The sequence below is a fragment of the Perognathus longimembris genome, chromosome 4 (assembly GCF_023159225.1).
Source record: "Perognathus longimembris pacificus isolate PPM17 chromosome 4, ASM2315922v1, whole genome shotgun sequence".
Classification (NCBI taxonomy): Eukaryota; Metazoa; Chordata; class Mammalia; order Rodentia; family Heteromyidae; genus Perognathus; species Perognathus longimembris.
Genome location: NC_063164.1, coordinates 82,080,470 through 82,102,161, shown reverse-complemented (window position 1 = coordinate 82,102,161; position 21,692 = coordinate 82,080,470). Strand labels below are relative to the sequence as shown.

Below are 21,692 nucleotides of genomic sequence, written 5' to 3'. Positions count from 1 at the left end.
AACTTCTTTCTCAGGTTTTTCCTCAATACCTATTATCATTAAATTGGGCTTCCTGATCATGTCCTGAATCTCCTGTAGCGATCTGTTTTGTGGATTGGACTGGATTTGTATTGATTTTTGATCTTTCTCCATAGATTCTAGGGAATTTTCAGCTCCTGAGATTTGATCCTGTGCTTCCATTAGTCGGGACTGCAGGCTAGCTACTTGATTTCGAATCTCTTTTCCTTCTGACTGGTCTTTCCTGATGATTTCCATGTCATTTCTTAGGTCTTGTATGGACTTCTTTACTTTATTAACTTCATTACTTTGGTTTTGATTGTTGTCTCTCAAATCTTTAAGCTGGGTAGCTATCTTTTCATTTGACTCTTGAAGTTCATTTATCTTTCTATTTGTGGATGCCGTGAAATTCTCCATTAATTTTTGCTTTGCCTCCTCACGCTCTAGAATAATTGACTGAAGAAATTCAAACTTTTCATTTATCATGTTTATCAGTAGACTTTGTAGAGCATTTTGGGGGTTCTTTTCTATGTCTTTGATTGACTGCTCTGCTTCCTGCTTGTTTTGAGTGGGGGATAAGACTTCATTGTTTGCCATCTTTCTTGTGTTTCTTCTGCCCATTTGAATTGGGAATGCCAGTCTACCAGCAGCTGTGAGCACCGTTTAAGACCCAAAGCAGCCTTTACCAAGCACTATTGTGTAAATCTTACAAATTCACAATTATATACAGATACCTTGTATAACTGTCTATAAAATTAGATTTGGTGATCCTAAAGAGTACAATTTCAATATAACAACTGATCCTGGGCCTGTATTTAGTAGTTACTTATTTAATGTTATAACCCTATACACAATTCTTGTTTTTATATTAAGGTCTTTTAGGACTGGCTTTCTCTAAGAACCCCTTTGATTCACTCAGATTAAGCTGGGATACCCTCTATCCAGTAACCAGGAGTCAATGGAACCTGGAGGTCCAGGCAGTAAGTCAGGAGGGTAAGTTGGAGGTAGTAAAGAGAATAGAGTAAAATGTATTGGGGGGTGGTGGTTGTGATTTTGGTTTAGTTTCAGTGACATGGAAATGTGGAGAAAAGTAGAATCAGTAGAAAGAACAAGGTTAAAATGATAGACAATGGAGAGTTAGCAGAAAAGAGTGGAGGTGTTATTCATAGGAAAGTAATTTTTAAAGAAAGAGAACGCAAAGAGAGAAATAAAGTAAAAATACTGGAAGACAGTTGCACAAAACAGAGAAAAATTATTTTAAAAAGAAAAAAAATAAAAAGGAAAAAAAAAAAACAGAAAAGGAACAACCCAAACAAACAAACAAACAAAAACTTGATAAAACAAACCGGTAAAAATGGAAAACAAACAAACAACAAACAAAAAAAAACCAACAATGTTTCAGAAGTGAAAAAATTTTAAAAAAAATTTTTTTGAAAGTTTAAAAAATGTTTGAAAAGAAAAAAATAGAAAATGGAGTCCTCCTTGTTTTGGTAGTCTTTCCCCAGTCTCTGTTTTCCTTACAATGGTCTGCAGTCTATTTTCCTGATTGGCTGGTTTGAGTTGATTTCAGTTTGCAAGGGGTGGATCTGTTCTGACCCTTCTCCCCGATTGGTACAATCCTGGGTCTCTGTGGTTCGCACAGCTTGCAGGTAGGCCTTGGGCGTCCTCTGTAGATGGGGATGTGAGCAGTCTCGGGAACTGTGGCTCCTCTGTCTGCTGTGGGGCCGCTGCCTTTGATGCCTGGCTTTGAATAGGCTGTGGACTCTGCAGGGCGGGGCGCCTCTGGCCTCTTTTACCCGGCTAAGAGTTGCTTGCCTGGGGGAGGCGGCCTCCTTGGCAGAGGTGGCTATGGAATGCAGCTCCATTTTGGGCTGGGAATTGGGATTCCTCTGTGACAGGACCGTTTAGCTGTCCCAGGAACTGTTTGTTTCCCTGTCTGGTGTTTCTGTGCTCGCCACTTTCGCTTTAAATTTGGAAATTCTGTCGGGCAGGACGGGGCACCTCTGGCTAAGCCGAGGCCCACGACAAGCCTCTCACCTGTGCAAGGGTCAATTTCCTGGGCGGAGCTGGCTCTCACTGGTCGATCCCTCTTGCCCTTTTCAAAGATGGCTCCTTTGACCTCGCTTTCCCCAGGCCCGCTTTAGTTCCAATCTGGTCCGACCCTATGCCAGTAGCAAAGATGGCGCTTTGCTCTGGTGGTGGGGGAAGGGCTACCTTCCAGAAGCTGCTCTGTGGGCACGAGTGAGAATATCTTTTGTGGGGTACTCATGCTTTCTCTGCGATTTCAGGTCGTCTGTGCTCAGCCGCCATCTGGAGTATTTCTCCCTGGTCTACACAGTATGCTTTAGCTGCACGGAGTGCAGGTTGCTGTGCAGGGTGCTGTGCTGGTGCTGACACGGGCGCGGCGGCGGGATGCCGCCCGGAGCTCAAATCTGTGTTTTCAGACGAGCAACGTCAATTTTTCCTTCCTGGCCAGAATCCCTGTACTGTTAGAACTTACTCTGGCTGTCTTTCTAGGAGTAAAAGTTTCTATAGGGTGAGAAAACTGCGATGTAGGAGGGAGCTCAGCTAGGGCTCTGCTGCTCCTCCGCTGTCTTCCCGGAAGTCCTTAATTGGATATTTTTTAAATTTAGAGTTTCTTCTCATAACTTGAATTTAGTATGTTTTCTTTTGTCAATGAATAGTCTTTGGATAACTTAATTCTAACACTAAATTAAGATAGATATAAATATAAAATTAAGACAGAGGTAAAGTGGAGATAAGGAAAGAAGAGAAACAGTGAGATAGAGAGGGAATCATTGATAAAACAGTTCTAAAGACCCCAAAACGTATCAGGTGGAAGGAAAAAATGTGCCTTATATAGAAAAGATATGATTTTTCAAATAATATGAAGAAAGGGAAAAGTTGGCAATGCAAGTAGGTAAAATCATAGGAAAATAAAAGTGTTCTGGCACATTCCTTTATTGTTTCCAGGATTGGAGAAGTGATATCTTAGAATTCTGAAGACAAGTAGAGCAGGTTTGAAAACACTTTGTATAGAATGAGTGAGAAAAAAAAAAACTCAGATGAATGAACAGGAAGCAAAAGAAGTTAGCTTATCATAAAGAGTATACTGGTAGTTCTGCTTTCAACACAGATAAATATGATCATGGTCTGAGGTGTCAGCATACATTGCAGAAGGACAGTAGGACCAGGAGATTGACTGTGCTAGCAAGAATGGTTGAATTAATAAACCAAGGATACTTACCTGGCAAGGGAAATAAAATGCTATACGAACCAAGGTACAACTATTGGAGAAGGTACAAAAGAGGAGAAGCTAGAAGAAACAAGGTTAGAGGTAGTTCACTGCCTTTAAATTACGTGGTTGAATCTCACTATATGATAGTTTTTGGGCAATGGAGTTTATTTTATAAATTAAGTTGAAAAACATCACTTAGAGCTTTTCTTGAAGAACCTCAGTGTGTTTTTTTGTTTGTTTTGCTTTATTCTTTTTTTTTTTTTTTTTTTTTGGCCAGTCCTGGGGCTTGGACTCAGGGCCTGAGCACTGTCCCTGGTTTCTTCTTGCTCAAGGCTAGCACTCTGCCACTTGAGCCACAGCGCCCCTTCTGGCCATTTTCTGTATATGTGGTGCTGGGGAATTGAACCCAGGGCCTCATGTATATGAGGCAAGCACTCTTGCCACTAGGCCATATCCCCAGCCCCTGCTTTATTCTTAAAACATAAACCAGCAGGCTGCCATTACATTTTTAAGCCAATGGAGAAGCAGTATAGATTTTAAAGAGAAGCATTAATATAAAATTAAAAAATTTCTAAATATATTTTTGTCTTCAAAGTAGTTGACAGATACTAAGGGGAGAAATTTGAATTTGAAAGCCAAAAGAAACTACTTGAGAGAATATTGTATTTTTCTGAGCCAGAAATGGAAAGATCTTCAATGCAAGAACGAATTCATTCTGTGTACCCCAAAATTAAGAAAAGCAAGGGAAAGGGTAGGTGAAAGGGAGTTGAGAATATTGAACGGGGTAATACTGATCAAAGATACATTGTATTTATATAAACTGCCTTGTTTTACAGAGAAAAAAAAAGAATCTTATCTTCCAATTTATGTGCAGAATGATAGGACAGGGTTTATGACAATGTGATTTATTTCTTTGTTTATTGCTGGTACTAGAGCTTGAACTCAAGGCCTCACACTCTCTCGGTTTTTTCCCTCAAGACTGGCACTCTATCACTTGATCTACACCTCTGCTTTCAGCTTTTTACTGTACTTTCCTGCTCAAGTTGTCTTGGAACAATGATTCTTAGGTCTCAACCTCTTGAGTAGATAGCATTATAGGCATGAATTACAGGACAGTTATTTTGGGTGATTTCTTGTTTTTAATTTTTGTAGCAGATTAAAACTGATATATATATATATATATACTTATTTATCTCAGAACAGTCTTTTTTTTCCCAGTCATGGGGCTTAAACTCAGGGCCTGGGTGCTGTCCCTGAGCTCTTCAGCTCAAGGCTAATGCTCTACCACTTGAGGCACAGTGCCATTTCCACTTTTCTGGTGGTTAATTGGAGATAAGTCTCTCTGCCTTAAGTATGAAACTGTAACCCCTCTGTATATCACTTTGGCAATAAATAGCTTAATTAAGAAAAGAAAGAAAAAAAAAGTCTCACATACTCTCCTGCCCAGGCTGGCTTTGAACAGCAATCCTTAGATCTCAGCCTCCTAAGTAGCTAGGATTATAGGCGTGAGCAACTGGCTTCCAGCTCAGAACAGTCTTTATGTCAGTTTTTCTATGAATCAGGACTCCAGGTATGGCTGCTTCTCTGCATTCTCTGTCTGATGGACTAATCAAGGAAATTATGATTTAATTAAGATGTAGACAAATTGAGACTGATCAGAGGTTTTACAGGGAAAGCTCCTCTTCTGAATTTCCTCACATTTTGGATAGAATTAATTTTCAAGTCATTATCTCTCCACAAAAAGGGCCTAGACCCTCTTTTAAGTGGTTCCATCTGATTAAGTCAGGCAAACCCAGTATAATCTCCAAACCTAGTAAGAACTCCTTCTGGATTAACTGAACTAGACCAGCTGAATTTTCACATTAATTATACTGTATATTCCCATTAAGCTTATCATACATTAAAACCAGCAGTGGGAATGGTAAGGAATCACATTCTTTGTTCCTGGCATACATGTGGGCAAGTAAATACACAAGAATGGACCATTGGGTCAAGAATCAAGATTGTTTTTATTTTAATTCAGATAAAAAATAAAAGTATTAAAATTGTTTAGGAAGAAATGGATGGCATCAGTTGCATACATGTTGAAGTTGGGGTTATTGCACATTGAATTAAGAGTGGCCCAGTAGGTGTTAGAGTGTTCAAAAGAACAATGGCCACTGGAAACAACTGTCTGGTATTGCCAAGTAGGAGTGATATTTAAAACAATGTGATCCTACCAAGCTTGGAGCAAGAATGAGCTGATGAGAGCAGCAAGACAAAGTAAAACCAGAACTTGTGAATCTATACTCTAACTCCTTTCTCTGTCTTCTAGTACAATATCTCATTGTACAAGTCTTTACTATTACTCTACTGAATTGCTTCCTTGCTTCCGATCAGAAACTAGAACAAATGAAAGTCCTCCCTAATTCTTCCATTTTTCAATTCCTTGTGGTATAAACAGAATAGCACAATTTCAGATAAGATATGTATCAAGGTTTTTCATTGTTGTTATTTTTAATGTATTATGTGGAATTATTTCCTTTTTCTTTCCTATAGTTTATGCCCTATTGTCACTATATTTGATTTTGGTACCCTGGGTATTGTATATATAATTATCAGAATTAGGGAAGGGAAAGGGAATGTCAAAATGATGAGACAAGGACAAAGGGTGAACCAATGAAACAGTGGTACTCACAAGACAATGTATTGGAAATGAACTGTACAACTTGGGGGGACAGGGAAGGGGAAGGAAAGTGGGAGGAAAATGAGGGAGAGGGCAACAAGTTTGATAAGAAATGTACTCATTACTTTACATATATAACTAACTCCGCTATATATCACCTTGACAATAAAATAATTTTGTTTGTTTAATCTGAGGATTGAAGCCACTGGAACCTTATTGTTGGGAAATCTGAACTTTGATGATGGAAATAGAAAGGGAATTTGCTCAATCCATTTTGATTGGACTTCTTCTCTTCACTAGAAGTTTTTTCTTTCAGGTTATATTGAAGAAGAGTGTAGCATCCCTTGCCCATTTGATTGCAAATTAAGTGACTGGTCCAGCTGGGGTCCTTGCAGTTCATCTTGTGGGATTGGAGTGAGAATTCGATCCAAATGGCTAAAAGAAAAACCTTACAACAGAGGCCGACCGTGTCCCAAACTGGATCTCAAGAATCAGGTAAAGTGCATGAAATAATAAAAAAAAACCCTAAACCACCTTAATTATTATTACCATTTGAATCTGAAGTTTCATTCTTATTACAAGTAGTTTTCAAGGTTTGAAAAGCTTAACCTGGGAAAATACTAAGATCATAGAATTTTCAATAGGAGTTAGGTCCACTTCTGGGTTATAAGTCAATTTAATTTGGTGTCCTGAACAATAACTAAATGATTTTACAAAATTATATGCAGTCGATTTTAATATAATCTGGAAATATAATTGATATTTTAAAGTACACTTGCAATTTAATACAACTAATAAGATTGAAAGATTGTTAGTGAAATTTTATGAGAAAACAATTAATGTTTTTAATCTATCAGTTCCAAAAATGGTGTTCTATCTTATTTTACCTATTTATTCTAATCATTTTTATTATCAATCTTGCCAATGCTCTGATACCTTTCTAAGTATCTTTTGTCTATTTATCTTCGGATGTCCCCCAAAATTTTATCTATTTTCATAAATAAAGCCCTGATGGATAACTTTCCATATAATGTTTGGTAAAATTGACATTCTGAGAACTGTTGATTACAGTATTTCAGTCTCCTTCACCCACACAAAAAAAATCTAAAATTTAAATACTAATAAACATAAATTACATCAATGGTTACTTATTGATTATTAAATTAGAAGTGATATTTCAGTTTCTGTATTTTAATAAGTTGAATAAGATGAAGCTTTTTAAAAGTTATTTTTTCCTTCAAGGAAAGAAGTGTTTCTCATATGAATATGTACATTCTTTGTGCCTAGGGAACTTTTAACAGAATAGTTGCACAAGCTTCTAGCACTAATTCTGTTATATTAATTTCTGTTTTACTAACCCCATTTATCGAACTCTTTATACGATATTAATGATAGAGTGGTATATCATATCTACTCTTAATTGCTTTAATGTAATTGTAGAATTTCTTGGACTTAAATCTCATATAGTAACTCAAAATCAATGTGAATAGCTGTTATTTCTTTCTAGTTTTTTATAAAACACATATAGCCCACTGAAAATAAGGGATTTTCATTTCACAAAGAAATATTTAAGTTCTACAACAGGCCATAGTATTCTAGCCTAGTTTTTTTAAGTTTTATAACAAAATGATGATATACTTTCTTTCCTCATGATATAAATCTTTTGAGGAAACAATATAGAAGAGTGTGAAAATCCTCTCAAGTGCAGGAGTTTGGTGAAGGAACAACTAACATATAATTAATAAAATTAAGGATGAAATAATCAGAGAAGAGTTACTCTGGGAAAACCCTACAAAGAAAGGAATAATATAGGAATTATTGTCAGGAAGATAACTTGCAGGTAAATGTTCTATGAGTAGGACTTGACCATCCTTAGGGAATTTATCAGGAACATAAAATGGAAAAGATACATGAAGCATTCAGGCTTATAGTAATTGATGATCATTCTTTTTTTTTTGGCCAGTCCTGGGGCTTGGTCTCAGGGTCTGAGCACTGTCCCTGGCTTCTTTTTTGCTCAAGGCTAGCATTCTGCCACTTGAGCCACAGCACCACTTCTGGCCATTTTCTGTATATGTGGTGCTGGGGAACCGAACCCAGGGCTTCATGTATACAAGGTGAGCACTCTTGCCACTAGGCCATATCCCCAGACCTTGATGATCATTCTTATTATATCTTCCTCAAGTTTCTAATTTTATTAACAAGGAAATATTCTAATTTTACTAACAAGGAAATTATTAAAGGAGTAAAAGGATTTCCTTTGATCACAACCTCAATGTATAAAATCTATAGAGCAGAGATTATGGACTCCATATATGAAAGGAAGGGTACAGAAGCAGGTATATGAAATTTGAGGTTATAGAGAAGTGAATGGGACATGAGTGTCTGTTGTTACCTAAAGAAAATTTACTCTAAGTCCTTAATTGACATGTAGCACTCAGAACCACAAGCAATAGCAGAAATTTGGAATTAAATCCATGTTGAAGGATAATTTAGATGAGTTCAATAAGTGAAAATTAATTGAAGTGAGGCCTATCTACAGAATAATGTTTATTACTTTTCTGTTCATGAAGACAATGGAAGTTTTCCAGGAGCACTTGATTTTGTGATTGAATTATAAATAGAGTTTAGTATAAAATTTATGTTGATATAGATAAATTTTAGATATTCAGCATGTTTGGGGATTTTGCATTGATTTTGAATTGAAATCATCACTCTAATCCATAATTTGTATAGTTATAAAATGTATTCTTTTGTAAATTAGCAAAATGTAGTTGTATGTGTATATGGGTTACACATGATACTATGAATTATGAATAAATGTAACATAGTTAAATCAACAATTTAATATGTATATATCACCTCAAACATACATTATCATGATGGGAATACTTAAAATTCACTCCTTTAGCAATCTTATGATTGCCTTATATTAACTGTCCTACATAGTAGACCTCAATTAAAAACTATTCCTACTGCCTACTCAAAGCTTTGCAACATTTGTCCATCATCTCCCTATTATTACCTCATTCCACACTGGTAATACCACTCTACTTGTGTTTGGATAACTGATGGTTTTAGAGTCCATTTTAAGTGAGAGCCAGCATTGCTTGTGTTTCTTTATCTCGATCATTTATCTTAATGTAACATTGCTTATTTCCATTCATGTTCTCCTAGGAGACTGAATTTCTGTCTTTTGAAAGACTAAATAGCATCCTATTGTTTATGTACAATTCTTCATTGCCATCCGTGAATAGAATGTCTGATGCTATAGCTTGGCTACTGTGAGTAGCACTCCAATGAACATGAGATATAGCCATTACATTGATATACTAATTTCAGTTCTTTTGAGCAAATACCCAGGGAAGAAATGCTAAATCATATAGAATTCTAATTTTAGTTTATGGAGGAAGTTCTACATAATTTTCCATAGGCTGTTCTATTTTACTTTCCCAGAAATAATGCACTAGGGCTCCCTTTTCTCCACACATACTTTATATTTTACTATGAGTTAATCTCTCACTGCATTATTGCTTGCTGTAGTAAGTCTTCTCTCTCATCTATATCTGTACATGGCAAGGAAAATGCTCTTGTGAAAAAAAATACTAAAGTTAAAGGAAAATTACCTTAGGCCAAGACCAATTCCATTAGGAAGTTAGTTACATATCTCTGTGAGTAAATGTGTGGAAAAGTATCAGTGGTGACTTAAACATTTGTATGTGTGTGTGTGTGTGTGTGTGTGTGTGTGTGTAATGTTGTATATAGAACTCTATTTGAGATAATTTGTGTCTTCTTAGTTTACTTGAAAATGAAGGTTTTTTTTTTTTAAGATCCTCATTATTTAGGAACTATTCCCCAGCTCCTATTATTTGTGTCAATTCTTCTTTAAAAGAGATTACTATTGGTTTCTTTAAATTAGAAATATGGTATCATTACAGTTTTAGCCACTGAAGCTCTACTGTAAAAGTTTACTTTTATTATTGATGTTAAGCTAGTAAGGTCAATAATGGCCCATTAAGCTATACTTATACTACTGATTTTTGGTTAATTGTATATTAGGTTTAAATTTATTTTTCCAGGTTTGAAACCAGAAGCCCTGTTACTTATTTACCCATAAAAAAGAGCTTTATGAAATAAATTAAATTATAATTGTAATAAAAGCACATGTCTTTAGTAGTAACTGAGCCTAAGAGGAATGCATGTTGTTCAAATTGGGCCTAAACATACTGTTCATATAATTATTTAACTTCTTGTATGTAGGTGTTTATGTAAACATTAGTTTGTCTATATACACTTACTCATTTTCCTCCTTTAATTCTCTTTAGAACCTGAGCTGTTTTTGTTTTCTTTTTTAAAATTTATTTATTTTCAAAGTGATATACAGAGGGGTTACAGTTTCATGTGTAAGGCAGTGAGTACATTTCAAATTGTTATCTTCTCCCTCATTTTTCCCATGCCTCTCCTCTCCCCACTTCCCTCTCATCCATGAGTTGTACAGTTGGTTTACAGCATATAATTTTGTATGTATTGCTGTGGCATTGATTAGTCTTTTATCCTTTGTCTCTCCATTTTGATGCCCCTTCCCTTCCTAGTTCCAATACAATACCCAGGGTACCATGATCAGTAACAGTAAGGGCAAAAATTATCATTCTACTTTTGCAACACCCATTTTCTAGTGCAGTCGCTGTAGGTCGTCAACTTACATTGATTAGATGTCTGATTTGAAAAGCTCTCTGCTCTGTGGATGAGTCAATGTCTGATTCCATAAAAATCAGCAAATACATTTAAAAGCTATCTCTTATGCTCTATTTTTTCATTTGGGGTCTCAAAATCCTGAACTCTTTTAGAAGAAATGAAGTAAGCACAACTAAATTGTTATTACCCAAATAGTCTTTGAAGATTTTCCTGAATAGTCTTTGGCATTTAGAGCTGCACTGATGTCTAACACAAGGATATAAATGGGAATGTTAGTATTAGGTGCACCAGCTCATAAACTGTTCTGAATCTGTTAGTAAAACCAACATTTATAATCTCTAACAAAAAGTCAGCCTAACTTTTAAGCCCAAACCTATCGATCTGATAGTCCCTTCTTTATTCTAAGGGTCCCAATCTTTTAGTAGCTTTCTGAGTATACTTGTGATGCTGAATACTTCATCTATGCTGCTGTCCAGAGCTCCTGTTAGTTTGTTAGTACATAAATGTTTTATACAGTTTATTGAATTATCAAGTCAGTTGGCTGATGTCTTTGACTCTGCAATGCATAATAAAATACATAATATACTTTAATTTTTACAGTCTGCAATGCATTGAGAGACTTTAAGTGCATTTGTACTTAGCATATTTTTGTTATATTTCGATTTTGAAATGCTGTGATGAATAGAGAAAATGTGAGGATATTACAGCCTCACTGGACCTGCATTTCCTTTTATGAGTTCTTCACACAGCTGAAGCCTAAGGATTCTTATGAAACTAAGATTTTTTTTGTTGTTTTTTTTCACAAGTTTTGAGATAGTTGGAATAAAAATCTTGTATAGAGATTAATTGCTTACACTTTTAAAAGATGCATACATCCCAAGGCAGTTTACAATAGCCAAGCTAAGAAAACAGCCTACATACCTCACAATGAATAAATGAATTAAAATTGTATGTATACGCATTTATGTACATATGTATGTATATATACATACAGTAGAATTTTGTGTTGCCATCAGGAAAAATGAAATTGTATCATTTGTCAGGGAAATGGGTAGATCTAGAAAACATTTTGAGTGAAGTAAGCCAGGCAAGAAAGACAAAAGATAAATGTTTTCTCTCACACATGGATCTTAGACTCAAAGTATAATTTCCCATATAACTGAATAAAGAAGCATATGATTCTATATACAAGTTAGTTGAATATAGTATATTTGGAAGTAAATCTCCACAGACTAAACCTTTTGAATAACTAACAGATAATTTAGCAAATTGAGCACCAAAAGCTGAAACATGATTGGAACAGACTGGGAAGGAGGTGAATGAATGAGAAGAGGCAAGGTTCAGATGTAGCTAGAATACTTAATGTACATATGTAATAAAGTAAGTGGGAAAAGTGAAATGAATCTAGGGGAAGGGAAGAAATTGGAATGGGGAGAAAGATGGTAGGGAAACCCCAACACAAAGCATTGGACACCTAGTTATGCAAAATTATGATTCTGTTGTACAACCTTTTGATATTTAAAAATAAAATTATATTTAAGTAAAATAAGTCCTCATTAAATAGTAATAAATACATTCAATTTAAATGTGTTTTTAAAAGATTCTTTTTGTTTATAACTAATTTCATGGATCAAAATTAAATTTCCGTGTCCTCTAGAAAATATTGGTATTTTGAAGATGTGTTTTCTCAATAGAGGAGACCAAAATTTGCAAAGGAAAAAATGTATTTCATTTTTCAAACTAGGTTTATATTGTTTTCAAGTAGGCTTTATTTCCAAAGAACTACAGGTATAGGTATATTTCAGCATGAACATGTTTTTCTTAAAAAATAGGACTTGGGGATGAGGAAAGTTTTCTCTGGAGAAGTAGCTTCGGCTCATTTTAATATTGATTCACTATTAACAGAATGTTAGAAATCAGAAACAGAATAACTCATTCTGCCCATATGTTTGTTTACCTAGAAAAATATGGCTACACTTAAGGCTTAATTTAATTTAACCAATTTTGGCCTCTTGTGTCTTTCCATCCAACTCCCCCTCCCACCGTTCCTGTTCTAAACCAAAATCATTCCTGGCAGAGTGCTGTTCAGCTTGGGCTTAGTACTTTGGCAAGAATCCCAGACTGAAATGGAACAAGAAACTTTCCTGAGAATTAATATGGAAGGCAGTCCAAACTAAGCGTGATTCCGCATATTCTGGTGAATTGTACTTGTGTGGGGAGGGGCAGTTGGTGGTTTTACCTTGTTTGAAATAGGAAACAGTGTGAAAGGCTGAACCTAAAGGCTACTTGGCAGAAAATACTGTAGGCAGATACAGCTAAAATATTGTCTCCCTTTTAAACATAATAATTATCCCAATGCCCAGGTCTCCTGACTCCCACCGTGAGGCTGCAGGAAATAGCCCTTGTGAGCTGTGTCCCTCCATTTCTAACGTTTATGCCTGTATGTCAGCCCCAACTCCGTGTTTTCAGGTAGTGGGTTTTACAAGGATTGTGCTGAGTTCAGGTCAGAGGAGAATCATTTTGCTTTCTAGCTCTGGAAGTGCTGCCTTCTCCAAGAAAATGTCGTTTTCTTTCTTTCTTTTTTCTTTTCAGGAGATGCCCTCCCTCAGTAGCTGTGTCCATAAACATACAGTTCTTTAACATAACAAAGTAATACTTATCAGGCTTATTAAAAATTTTTGAGATCTTGATCATTTTTCTGTTGATCTACCAGAATCACTCCAGAGAAGCAATCCTCCCTTACCACTTGCCCATTGCTCTTGCACTTTTTAGTTTGTTGGTTAATACTGGGTATTGCCATTCTGTGTGTGTCCAGCTCCACTTTTAATTATTCTTCAAGGCATTGACTAAGTACTGTTATAATATGCTGCAACAGGCTACTCTGGCAAATTTCCCTATGCTGCCCCTGAACAGACTTTTCAAGGTTGGCTGGAGATAGCTGTAAAAATTTTAACACTGATGACTAAATAACATTTGGTTTGGGAATTCTTTCATTTTTCTGTCCAAACCTTGTATTATCCCTAGCCCCTTAAACTCTCAAATCCCTGAAATGGTTAAAAACAAACAAACAAATAAACAAACACACACACAAAACAAAGCAAAAAGTTCCAATGGGAAAACTGTATCATTTCTGTTTTGAGTTTTGCAAAATAGTCATCACCAAGCATGAAAGTACTAAAGTACTTCTAAAGTACTCTGTTAGATAAATATTGGTAGAACCCACTCTTCCCATCTTTCCTGAATCAATCTACTATACAGATTGGAAAATTCCTTCCTCCTTTGGAATTTAGTAATCTGATCAAAACTGTAAATGTTAATGTGTCATACTAAACAAGGCAGCTACTAGGGAGGCAAAGATAAAGAAAAATAAGATCATAGTTTATGAACAGCCCAGGGAAGTCAGTATCTCAGTCAATAGCTTGCCATTGTGATGAGTCTGTGGTCCTCACTACATGGAAGGCCTTAGGTAAGAAGATCTCATCTGAGGACAGCCACAGGCTAAAATGTGAGCCCTTACTAAAAGAAAAAATAATAATGAAAACAGTAATAACATGATTTAAGTAGTGAAGCACCACACAGAAACCATGAGTTCCTAATTCAAACTCCAGTACAACTAATTATGATGATGATGATGATCATCATCATCATGATATGATTGAAAGAAAATTAAACGCAGAATGACAGTGCAAAAACATCTCTTTTAAAAAGAAAAAAAAGAAGTGTATTTAAGATTTGTTGGAGAATAAACTTCTAAATATTATGTTAATCCTTTAGTTCTTTTTCTTTATTAAATTTTCCCAAGATTTTATCCTGATATTACATCACTAGAAAGCAGTGACTTTGATCTTATCCCAAGTCTTTGCAGAAAACCATTTGTAGCATCTTGGCTTAATTTTTCTATATGACTTAATAATCAAGATAGAAATTGACTCTCTGAGAAACCCATGTATCTTCTGAAACCCAGAATTTATTGCTTAGTAACCATTATTGATCATAAGGACAGAAAAAAAATGGTTCTGAGAAGAGGCTATTATTAAAACAGTTTCCCAGGTCTCTGCTCTGGATATTGTGGTTCAGAGCAGGGCTGGTACAGGGAAACACTATAAGATGCTGGTTCTTCTGCTCTGGTTGTTGGTGAATGCTGCCACATCTTAGATTCCTGCTCACGGAGGCCATGATTTCAGTAAACCAGTTCTGGAAAGGAAGTTTCTACAGCTACTTCTTTCAAATTCAGATCTTGGTTCAGATCCATGCTCAGGTCTAATCTGTAAGACCTCTTCCATTTTATTGAAGAAGGCTCTGATAACTTGTCTAAGATTATCAGCTCAAGTAGATATGGAGTTAAGATTTAGTCAGGTTTAGGGATAAATTAAATCCTCCTGAGGCACCATTTCGTAGTCTGTCATTTGGATATACCTGATACAGCTAAGCAACTTCATTAGCTTATTGTGAGCATTAAATAAGATAAAAATGACGCTGAAGTCCTTTATAGATAATAGCTATCTACCCATAAATCCAACTGCTTGGCACATTTAATGGTTTGATAAATGGTCTCTAAAACATAATTTGTTTCCCGTTCTCTTTTCTTTCACTTACCTCATGTTGCTATTAAGAATATATTGGGCAGGTTGCTTTTCTTCTGGTGTAGTCAAATGTTTTAGTTGTGATGACAGCAGAGATATATAGCAAAAGGTACTGCATTGTCATCCTGTTTAAGAAATCTATTTGATTTCATTTCTAAAGTTTTATTTAATATTGCACTTCCTTTCTTTTCTTTGTCAAAATTTCTATTTTTTGGCTAGTTTTGGTTCAAAAGTGCATTTAATAAATCCATGAGAAAAATGATTTCACTGTAAATATTTCACTAAACAGTAGAACCGAACTTCCAGTTTCATTTTAAACCCTGCTTAGAAAACATTAATAAACACATTTACAGTATTTATGTGAGGTTTAAGTAGACTAACTTTTGATACTTTTATTATCTTTAAGCATTTGCACATAGGATTTTCCATTCAACAAGGCAATTAAAAAATATAATGCATCTTAATGTCACCCCTGTCTGCATTCCTACCCATTCCTCCAAACTCTTCCCTTCCCTCACCTTCTTAGTATTACATAGGATGTACATTGAATTTTGACTGCATTATCCTTCCTTTTTTCTCTTACTTCATCTACCACTCTCATCTTCACCCTAGCCCACCCCTTTCAATACCTGTTTCTTTGTGTTTATTTTTTTAACTATGATTTTGTCCTTCTAAGGAATTATACTTTTTGAGTTCTCTCCTGAATCTACCATATTTCAGTTTATACAACTATACTCATGCATACTATCAAAGCATTACTTACACATTTACACTCTAGCTTTCACATATAAGGGAAAACATGTAACCTTTTTCTCTCTGTGCCTGAATATCTTCATTTAGCATATTTTTTTCAAAATTCTTCTATTTCTTTTCAAATAATGCAATATCATTCTTTCTAATGGATGAATAAATTTCCATTATATATGATACACATATGATATATAGTATACCATATGCATGATACATGTATACAGAGAGAGAGAGTGAGATAGAGAGATCGATCATATCTTCTTGGCCTACTCATCCATTGATGGGCATCTGAGCTGATGGTTAACCTTTGTTATGGTTAACAGAGCTAAAAAATTTTTTCTAATGGAAAAATTATATACCTTTGTGTAGTTATAACTAACTTGTCATGGATTTGTGACATCTTAGTCCTTTCTATTATAAGTGTGTGTGTGTGCGTGCATGCATGCACGTGTGTGTGTGTGTGTGTGTCTGTTTGTCTGTCCATTCTAGGGTTTTGTCTTGTTTTGTTTTTTGCTAGTCCTGGGGCTTGAACTCAGGGCCTGAGCACTGTCCCTGGCTTCTTTTTGCTCAAGGCTAGCACTCTATCACTTGAGCCACAGCACTACTTCCTGTTTTTTCTATATATTTGGTGCTGAGAAATCGAACCCAAGGCTTCATGTATACAATGTGAGCACTTTACCACTAGGCCATATTCCCAGCCCTTCATTCTAGGGTTTTAACTTTAGGCCTGATTGCTGTCCCTGGTCTTTATTTGCTCAAGGCTAGTACTCTAGCATTTGAGCCACTCTTCCAGGTGATTTGGTGGTTAATTAGAAATAAGCATATCAGGGACATTCTGCTCTGGCTGACTTTGAACTGTGATCCTTCAATCTCAGCCTCCTGAGCTGCTAGGATTTCAGGAGCCTCTGGTAGCAGGCCTAATTTCCTCAAGCTTTTGTTATCTCTCCCTGATCCTCTTAGCCTCTTGGTTAATTAACTGTTTCTCTCCTTGAACACTTCAGTATCTTTTTTTTATCTCCCTATATCTACCTACTACACTTCCCTGTAATCCATTTCCCATTACCATATATTTGATCTCCAAAATATATCCAGTGACAGCTTATATCTGTTTACCTCCACTGCTCAGCGGTGATCCATGCCCCCATCGTTTCTTCTTGGACTACTCAGCCTGATCTCCCTGTTTGTTCCATGCTCCTCCAACTCCTCTCCACAAAATGGTACACACCTTAAGTCTCTAGCTCAGATTTTCTCCTGTTCCACTTAAAACTCTTGAATTGATTCCATTGCCCTATAGATAAAATCCATACTCCTTAAGCAATCTCTGCAATCCATGTATGCCTATAGCTTTATAAACAGTCACTTAACTCTTCTCTAAATGTTCTAATTCAAATGTTCTGTTTTCTGTTTGGAAACTGATTGATCTCCTTACAAAAGTAGCAACATTCATTAAATAATACTATGTTATTTCTGTAGTTCACACAGAGGTCATCTATAGGCATATATAACTGAAATCAGAGCAAAAATTCTGGAGAGATACCCACTAGACTGTTAATAAGGGTACATGTGAAAAGGTAGAGTACTGGTCCACAGGAAAGAGGACTATTTTCCCTAAAGGTTTAATTTTGAAAAGAAGAATTTTCCAACTATTACTCATGTGATACATTAAAGTTAACAATAAAATATGAGATGAGGGCACTGAGCTAAATCAATGGCTTTTGGTTTTGACTGTGACCTACATTAGGAAATCTATCACTTGTTCGGTGCCAGTGGCTCACACTTATAATCTTACTTACTCAGAAGGCTGAGATCTGAGGATCACAGTTCAAAGCTAGCCTGGCCAGGAAAGTCTGTGAGACTCTTATTTCCAATTAATCACCAAATGCCAGAAGTTGAGATAAGTCTCAAGGCTAACACTCTACCACTTCAGCCACAGCTCTACTTCAGACTTTTTGGAGGTTAATTAAAGGCAAGAGTATCATGGACTTTGCTGACCTGGCTGGGTATGAATAGCCATGCTCAGATCACAGCTTCCTGATAAATTAAAACTATGAGCATGAACCACCAGCACCTACCTTCCAAACACTTCCACTTTTTATTGAAGAGTGTATATAATAGGACTTTTCTTTTTTTGGGGGGTGGGGGGGTGGGGGTGGTCATGCGGCTTGAACTCAGGGCCTGGGCACTGTCCCTGAACTATTTTGCTCAAGGCTAGAGATCTGCCACTTGGAGCCACAGCTCCACTTCCAGAGTGTATATAGTAGATAAATAAGCCATTAGAGATACAACTCTAAATATTCCCACTGGTGGAGAAATCACATACCTTCACATTTCAGATGTCTCCCTGAGCCCCACACTGTACATACCTTTCTGTTATTCAAGGTAACTGTTTAATAGATTGATAAGGCACTACTCTTAACATTTAAAACAGCTTTATGTACATAAATTTAATTATATAGTATATAATTATGTATCTTATGAAATTAATATGTTTCTTTTTTGCTTACTGTGATGTTTATGTGATTCGTTTATGTTGATATATGTGGCAAAACTTTCTACGTACACATTGCTTTATAGTAATTAAAGTACCTTGTTATACAAGCTACATTTGTCCCTATTCTTGTGGATAGACATTTAAATTAGTTCCCTATTTATGTTATTTTGAATAACATTGCATTTACCATCCTTGCACCTGTCTTAAGTACACATGTGTGCATTTCTGTGCAGTGCATGCCTACCAGTAAAATTTCTAAGCATGGCATATGCATAGATTTAACTTCAGTGTAAAAAATGTTTTTAACTTTAAATGTTCACAGCTTTTGTTTTAAGCTATAGATAGTATCAAATGCTAGACAATGAATTGAAATATAACAAATCTGACACTCTAGAAAGAGGTGTAAAAGACATGGTTATCTCTTCCCTTCTCTCAGCACAGGATATCAATTACTTCTGCTTACTCCCTGACATGCATCTCTTTCCAGGCTGAAAAAGTCCATGACTTCATGCTGGATGATGATCCCCTGTCTCCAAAATAGCTATCATGCTCTTCCTGTCTACAGTCTCCTTCTCTCTCCTCCATTCTGTTCTATACACAGCAGTGCAGTGAGCTTTTGACATAACCAATCTAATCACATTTTAAGATTTTTTTTTCCAGAATTCCAGCTTCATTGCATAGTTGCTAATGCATTTTGTGTTTCGACACCAACTCAATTTCACACAGCTTGTAGGCATGCTAAAGCAGGAAGGTCTTTAGGATAAAAAAAGTGCTGGTCACAGAGGGAGAGACCTCTTCTGTGGCTCATCAACATACAGCCAGGTTTCTCATGAAAATAAGTATGAAAATTTCAAATTCTCTTGTAGATCATAGACATCAATTGATTAGTGCCAATCCATGTTTTGTTAAACAAAAAAAAGAGATCTTTTAATTTACTTTTCATGTTGCCAGCATTCTTTAGTGAAATTACATATTTAGGTTTGTTCCATTGCTCTTTCTCTTGGAAAGAACCATCAAATTTCTTCACATGGCATTAAGATCATGCTTCTCTCTTCTTTCAATATAGGTTGCTCAAAATGCCACATTCTATTTTAAAGAGAAATCTTTTTATCTTTAATAATAAAAAAAGGGTTACAAGCTTATCACGAATGCTGAAAGCAAGTATGGAACCACTTGTAGCGTGCCTCCATAGAATGTACTAGAAATAGCACCAAGGTCATCAAAAACCATTGTCTACTCTATAAGACAACAAACTTGTTACTCTTATCTTTAGAAATGAAAGCAAATGAAGTCAAACACTAGGGAAGAAGTATGAATTTAGATGATGGACTGTTTGTCAACTGAGGGATCAGCAGGAAATGTGGCATAAATCCAATAGCAACCATAACACATGCAATAGAATTGGGTTACTGTCCTCTGTTTTATTTTTGTTTTCATTTTTTTTGAGAAAGAAGTTACAATTTCCTTGTTGTAGTTGGCCTAAAGTTTAGTTCGTTCATTTAAAGTACCATTGATTTCATATATGTGTATGTGCATTTTTATGTTTTCAATCTATGCTAAAACTCAAGTTCTTATGTTTTTACATGATCATTAATCTAAATTCTACCCACCACTTTCTCCCTCTGTTCATTGTTTCTTCTTTTCTGCTATATAACTTTAAAAATATATTATTAATATTTGGTTTTACTTCAGATATATTACCCAATTTCCATAAATGACTCCATAATTTATAACAGTGTTGGGTTAGGTTAGGATATCCTATAAGTTGAGACAGACACGGGATTCCAGAGCATGAATTTTCTTTAAGTGCAGAGAACATGATGAGCTAAGTGAGTGAGAAGTGTGACAGAGAAAGGAAAAAGTCAATAACAACTATATTATTATTCCGGGTACCACAGGGCTTCCAGAACTTCACACTGCAGGTAACCCTGGCAGGCTAAAAAACAGGCTTCAGATTTATCACACTGAAGGACCAGTCCGTTGCAATATTCATAAAGACATTTCTAAGATTACCTGGTTGAGGAGTGGAAAGTCTACAAACTCTCAGCTAAGCATAAATAATCTTTCTTTGACCTGGAAAAAGCCCTTAGGCATAGAAATACAAGTGCTGGCAGTTGGAATTTTGCCACAACACAATGAAATATTGCTATAAGTATTATCTCAGTATGACAAACCCTAGAAGCATAAGTTACTTCATTTTTTTTAAACAGAGGTTAGTGTGCTCTCTGTGCTGTCTATGTCAAACCAAAAGTACATTTTTTTCTATTATAAATACACTTTACTATGTTCTAGAAGTTGATAGCATGTATAATTTGGGAGACTTAGCTTTGGAATAATTTAAGTATATGTGCATCTGGGTAGGCAGTCACATACAGTGTTTCCTTAATGTGATTCTATACCTTTCATCAAAACTGGGTCAAGCTAAGGGAGAAGTATAAACTTGAGTACAGTGTCCAAATGATGACCCATTTCATCAGACATAAGGACAAGCCAAAGGCTCAGAGCCACTCACATGTATGTTTCTTTTGTCGTTTATGGACTATACTGCATTTGTAATCATTTTCTCTGTTATTCCTACCAAGTGTGGTGTTGTATAGAACTGGGTAAATGCAGGAAGCAGGACTGGTATGTGAGACCTTCAATTGGCATTCCCCCTCTGTGAAAAAGAAACATGACTAAAATGTCAGGATCATTGAAAAAGAGTTCAACAATTCAAGTTGAGAATATCCAGTCTATTAGTTTTCAACCATAGCCTCATATGAAGATTACTTGTGATGATTTATAACCCTGTCTCTTCACACAGCCCAATTAAATCAAGATTTCTAGTGATCTGTATTAAAAAAAAATAAGCCAAGGCAATTGTAATGTTCATGCTTGCCTAGGAATTGCTGTCTAATGCAGCCCATCAGCTTGTAAATGAGGTCAATGGGGATCCAATGGGTGACTCTATACCCAACTGCCAACTACAATAGCATTCCTGACAGTCCATTGTTCCTACTTCCTTGGACACCTCCTCCTTTCAAATGAACAAAGTGCAATAATAAGCACTGTTCTCATAGGAAACAGGTTTGGGCACCCAAGCTTCCTCCTTCAATCATCCCTTTTGACCTTAATTCTCTTCAAACCATTGAAGAGCCTTTACCATAAAAAAGAATCTCTTCGTGGAGATGTTTAACTTAACAGAATCTGTGTTTTCCAACAACTTTCTAATCATCAGACAGGGAAGGGACACACCTGGATCCACACATACAAATATATATGGAGAAAAATAAGATT

At 35.9% G+C, this 21,692-nt stretch overlaps 1 protein-coding gene across 1 annotated transcript in view; it reads left to right on the top strand.

The window, feature by feature from the left end:
* Thsd7b (thrombospondin type 1 domain containing 7B) overlaps positions 1-21,692 on the top strand; it is an 873,729-nt gene that overhangs the window by 645,921 nt on the left and 206,116 nt on the right. Inside the window, exon 15 of the mRNA XM_048345548.1 lies at positions 6,217-6,395. Within this exon, the coding sequence (XP_048201505.1) occupies positions 6,217-6,395 (179 nt within the window). The remainder of the gene's footprint in view (positions 1-6,216; positions 6,396-21,692) is intronic.